The sequence below is a fragment of the Telopea speciosissima genome, chromosome 8 (genome assembly GCF_018873765.1).
Source record: "Telopea speciosissima isolate NSW1024214 ecotype Mountain lineage chromosome 8, Tspe_v1, whole genome shotgun sequence".
In the NCBI taxonomy this organism is placed as follows: Eukaryota; Viridiplantae; Streptophyta; class Magnoliopsida; order Proteales; family Proteaceae; genus Telopea; species Telopea speciosissima.
The window spans coordinates 31,779,833-31,785,731 of record NC_057923.1 but is presented as its reverse complement, the minus strand read 5'-3'; the positions used below and the strand labels follow the sequence as shown (position 1 = coordinate 31,785,731).

Below are 5,899 nucleotides of genomic sequence, written 5' to 3'. Positions count from 1 at the left end.
GACATTTTTCAAAAAATTGGTCGCGATGCCATCTCATCGTACATTTCCCAAAATATTCGGTCATGATGCCATCTCATCGTACGTCTTTCAAAAAGTTGGTCACGATGACAGTTTTCAAAAAATTAGTCGCGATACCATCCCATCGTACATTTCCTAAAAATTTGGTCATGATGCCATCTCATCGTACATTTTAAAAAATTCGGTTACGATGCCATCTCATCGTACATTTTTCAAAAAGTGTGGGTCACGATGACATTTTTCAAAAAATTCGATCACGATGCCATCTCATCACGCATTTTCAAAAATTCGGTCACAATGCCATCTCATCGTACATCTCCAAGAGAAAATTTAGTCGCGATGCCTTTCTGATCAAGCGATGCTCAAACCAAACTCTGCCGAGCATTGGTCAAAACCAAACTCTACTGAGCATTACTCAAAGTCAGATTCCAATCGAGCGTTGCTCAAAATCAGATTTCCAATCGAGCGTCGCTCAAAACTTTATAGAGCGTTGCTCGAAACCAAAAATTCCTGCCGAGCATTGCTCAAAGTCAAATTTCCTACTGAGCGTCACTCATAAATCAGAATCCAATGGAGAGTCCCTCAAAACCATTACCCTATTTGCTCTGTTGATCACCCATTGTCATCCGATCTTTGGATCGCCCATTGCCATTTGATCTGTTGATCACCCGTTGTCATCCGATCCTTGGATCACCCGTTGCCATTTGATCTGTTGATCACCCATTGTCACTCGATCCTTGGATCTCCCATTGCCATTTGATCTATTGATCACCCGTTGTCATCCGATCATTGGATCGCCCATTGCCATTTGATCTGTTGGATCGCCCATTGCCATTTGATCTGTTGATCACCCATTGTCACCCGATCCTTGGATCGCCCATTGCCATTTGATCTGTTGATCACCCATTAACATCCGATCTTTGGATCGCCCATTTCCGTTTGATCTATTGATCACCCAATATCACCCGATCCTTGGATCGCCCATTGCCATTTGATCTGTTGATCACCCATTGTCATCAGATCCTTGGATCGCCCGTTGCCGTTGGGTCTATTGATCACCCGTTGTCATTCAATCCCTGGATCACCCGTTGCCATTTGACTTTATGATCATCCGCTGTCATCCGATCTATTGACCGTCCACTGCCATTAGACGTTCGATCTCCCTTTGACACCCGATCCTCTACATCGACTATTTAAGCACCCATTGCTACCGAACAGTTTGCCGATATAAGTTTTATCATTCAAAACAAAAGATTTCATCTGACGGTTTGCCGAAATAGGTTCAAATTTGAAAGGTTTCGCCGAATGATTCACCGAACGATTTGCTGGATTAGGTTTTATCGTTTAAAATGTCATCACCTATGAGCAAAGTGGCGATAGTAGTTGCTCAACCCAAGGCAGTTTATCGAAATATTTACTAAGGGACCTCCGTTACCTTTGAGCAAAGTAATGGAGTAGTTGCTCGACCCAAGGAGGCTTATTGAAAAGTTTGCTGAGGGAACACCATTACCTATGAGCAAAGTGACGATAGTAGTTGCTCAAAAGATTTGTTGAATGGTTTACCGAGACACGGTTTTATCGTTCAGCTTCACTATCTTTGAGCAAAGTGGTGACAAAATCAAGCGGTCTTTTGTCTTTGCCCTTCGGCTGTTGGCACAGATCTTGGCCAAAGAGGGGCAAACTGTAGATGCTGAATTTTGCCACCCCCCAGCGATGAAGACAGCTAGATGCGAAAGACTGGCAATGCCCTTTAAGCTCTCTTTTTTATTCAAGGTGACTCGGACACTCCCTGTTCCACCTCATTTCCACCCGCGGTCCCCTGCATCCCTGGTATGACCCAACACAATGCCCCTACATGAAGCCACGACTTAGCAACACCGCACCCGGCGATCGCAGCACTGTGCTGCATCACCGCACCTGGCTGCGGCATAGTGTGGCAGCACCATGTCGACCGTGGCACCGCGCAGCAGCATTGCATCAAGTTAGCCCTTAGCCCCATGGCGCCACGTCCCAAGTCGAGGTGCCGCGAGGGACCCAAAATGCAATTTTTTTTGGTCCGGCGGTGCCGCAAATTTGGCCATGTCGCCACCAGACAGAAAATTTTCCTATAAATACACCCCACCCCTCATTTCAACAAGTTCCAAGTTGAGGAGAGGGGGGACTGCCAGAGCTCCAATTTTCATTTTTCCCTCTTTTTCCTAGTTTCGAGGCCCTACTCCGGTCCGATTTTGAGCTTTCGAGCCTCGTCCCTCTGTCCCGAGTCTGGGTCCTTTGGACCCGCCTTTCCTAACCCGTTTTTGCCCAAAACTCCGAAACCTACCATGGCCTAGTCACCTTGTTCGACGTCCTAATGCATGGTTTTTGAAGCTGTCCGACACCATTATTCTGTTCGAGGTCCTAGTATCTGACACTCGTGCACCGTTACTCTGGCCGATATCCTAGAAGCCTATTTTCTAAAGCTTTTCAACGTCGTTATTCTGTCCAAGGTCCTAGTACTCGACACTTGTACGCCATTATGCTGCCCGACATCCGGGTGATTACTCTCCAAAGGTTTTTCGACGCCATTATTCTGCCCATGTCCGGGCAATTAATTTTTGATGTGGTTACTCTGTCCGACAAAAAACAAAGCCAGCCTTTTGCCTCCACCTGAGCTAGGGGACGCGATCTGTCCCAAATAATTGCATTGGTTTAAAGTATACATCTATTTAATCCTTTCATCACACTTTAATTTTGTAACAATGTAGACTTTTAATTTATGCCCATGTAGTGTATAGTAGTTAATTTGATTAAGCAGTTTGTGCATCATTTTAGCTATACATGTGGAAATAGGACATTTATGAAGGAAGAATATTCAAAAACCAGCATCTAGTAGAAAGATCGGTTTACCCGGGCGAGGTGGGTACCTAACACTTTCCCACTCTTGTAACCTAACCAGTTACCCTGAATCTCTGACTAGAGCAAACAAAGTCTTGTAGCCCTTCACAGAGCTACATCAATGGGTCCTAGGCCATAATCCTAGGTGGCAACTCCATTTCATTTAATTGTATGACCCCATCCCCTGATAAATCATGAACTTCGAGAAGACGCATTTCTTCTCCCTCTCCAACCGAGGAGCATAACCCAAAACCCCTTCACAAACCAAAAAGAGCGCCCAAATGGCGGGCACGGTCCCGATTCCGGGAGGAATGGATCCTCATACCTGTGCCTAGAGAAAATCAAGACGGAAGTTCAAGAAGGAAAGAGGATACATTCTGTCATCAAGAATGATGGAACTCTTAGTTTTGGTGACCGGATTTGTGTGCCAGACAAACCCAACTTGAAGCAAGAAATATTAGATGATGCCCATAGTACGCCCTATACAATTCACCCTGGAAGTACCAAGACTTGAAGACCACGTACTGGTGGAACAACATAAAGAGCGAAATTGCTCGCTATGTAGGGAAGTGCCTAACTTTCCAACAAGTTAAGGTGGAACATCAGAGGCCATCCGGGTTGTTGCAACAACTATCTATTCCAGAATGGAAATGGGAGCATATTGCCATGGATTTTGTTACAGGACTTCCGAGAACATCTAAAGGTCATGAAGCGATATGGGTTATACTTGACAGATTGACCAAGTCAGCTCACTTTCTGCCAGTTTGGATGACTTATGACATGGAAAATTTTGCCAAATTTTACGTGGGTGCGATTGTTAGATTGCATGGCATACTAGTAACCATCATGTCAGATAGGGATCTCCGATTTACTTCCAGATTTTGGCAGAGTCTGCAAAATGCTATGGGCACGAAACTAAAATTTTAGTACCGCTTGTCACCCTCAGACAGATGGGTAATCTGAGAGGACTATCCAGATTCTTCAGGATATGTTGAGGGCATGTGTACTTGATTTATAGGAAAGCTAAGAATGGCATCTACCACTAGTACAATTTGCCTATAATAACAGTTACCAAGCTACAATTGGTATGGCACCATATGAGGCACTCTACAGTAGGAAATGCAAGTCACTCGTATACTGGGATGAAGTAGGTGAACGGAGCATATTGGGACCAGAAATAATTCAAAAAACCTATGAGAAGATAGCCCTGATTCGTGAATGGATCTGAGTTGCACAGAATAGACAGAAGAGCCATGCAGACAATACGAGGAAGGACCTTGAATTTGAGAAAGGTGACATGGTGTTTCTTCGTGTGGCACCCATGAAAGGTTTGATGAGGTTTGGGAAGAAGGAAAAGTTAAGCCCTAGGTACATTGGACCATTTGAGATTCTAGAGCAAGTTGGTAACTTAGCTTATAGGCTGGCTCTCCCACCTGCCATGAAGAACATCCACTACACCTTCCATGTATCACTTATGAAGAAATATGTTCATGATCCTTCACACGCATTGAACTACGAACCACTTGACCTAAAGGTGGATATGACCTATGAAGAGAAGCCAATTAGGATTTTAGATCGGAAGGATCAAGTGCTTCACAATCGATCAATACCTCTAGTCAAGGTGCTTTGGAAAAATCATGTCATTGAAGAAGCATCTTGGGAACGGGAGGAAGATATGCGAGCTAAATACCCTGAGTTATTTACAAATTGAGGTACACTTTATTAAGTTTTAATTTTCTACTCATTCCTGAAGTTGCAGTTTTAGAACACCGTTAACAATTTGTCTTTTTCCAGTTTGTTAATCTAGGAGAATGTGGGCCCATAACCCACTGGTCCAGGATTGAAACCGAAAGGTCGAGACATCTCTTTATATCTATTAGAATCCCAACTATTTTTTTTGCCTAGAAGAATAAATTAATGACATATTAAATTACCTTGAAGAGACTAGTGCCATCAAATTTCGGGGACGAAATTTATATAAGGTGGGGAGGATGTGAAACCCCAGCTTTCAGAAACCCTGAGTCTCAACCTAATGGGTAAAATAATAATTTCATCCCAGAGGTATAATGATAATTATGACATATAACTAATTAGGGTTTAATATTTTATTCATTATATGTCTTTTAATGCAAAAAAGTAATGTTTTATAAAATTATAGGTTTTTATGTACATACATGTATTCATAACTTATTGGTGTTGCCTTGCTTTGGTTGTGGGAGGTACAAGGTTCAATTCTCATGTGCAACACATTAAGTCCGCACAAGATTTAAGATGAAAGAGTAACCGTTTAAGAGGAGATAGAAATAAAAAGGGGGGGGGGCTCCAAGAAGGAAGGTAAAGAGATTAAACCATCTAAGTTAAGATAGAAATAAAAGGGGGGGACTCCAAGGGAAACCCCATATCCAAGATCATGGAAGCAAGGAAAGAAAGAGAAAAGAAAGAAAAAAGAAGTGAAAGCTTAGAGACAAAGGAGTTCAAGTGAATTTGGGCTGCACAAACAAAGAGTAAGTTCTTCTAAACATATTTAATTTATGCCAAGGGTAAGAGATTATAAACCTTGACGAGAGACTTTTTTTTTATTGAATCGTATTCTAAGACCTTGTGTTGCATTTTTGTCAAGGATGATAGTCTTTAGGAGACTGTGATTCTTGATATTTTCTGCACAGATTTTTCTATGCACCATTTTTATAAAAATCATAGTTTTCAAACGGATTAGAATTAGGATTTCAAATTTATAATTTTGTGAAGTAGACTGATAGAAATTTTTATAGATATATTTTAAGACCCTAATTAATTCTGGAAGTGCATGTATTTTGGGTATCATTATGAAGTTAATGTAGTTCTGTCCAGCATACTTGTTTGTCCTTGTGACTGATTTTTTGGTGACCTGTTGGCCAAATCTGAAGATGACCCCTTCTGATGAAACGTGGCCCTACCATTCTAGTTTCACCCATAAAAATACCCAATTGAATTGGTTTCTATAAGATCGAAAAAATATATTTTTACC

The 5,899-nt window shown here is 42.0% G+C and overlaps 1 protein-coding gene across 1 annotated transcript; it reads left to right on the top strand.

The window, feature by feature from the left end:
- Positions 1-4,189: 4,189 nt before the first annotated feature.
- On the top strand, positions 4,190-4,603 carry LOC122672235. The gene has a single exon (XM_043869731.1). The coding sequence runs from the start codon at positions 4,190-4,192 to the stop codon at positions 4,601-4,603; it is 414 nt and encodes a 137-aa protein (XP_043725666.1).
- Positions 4,604-5,899: the final 1,296 nt, after the last annotated feature.

Coding starts and splice junctions, on each gene's coding strand:
- LOC122672235 (XM_043869731.1), top strand. CDS start 4,190: ATGGTGTTTCTTCGTGTGGCACCCATGAAAGGTTTGATGAGGTTTGGG.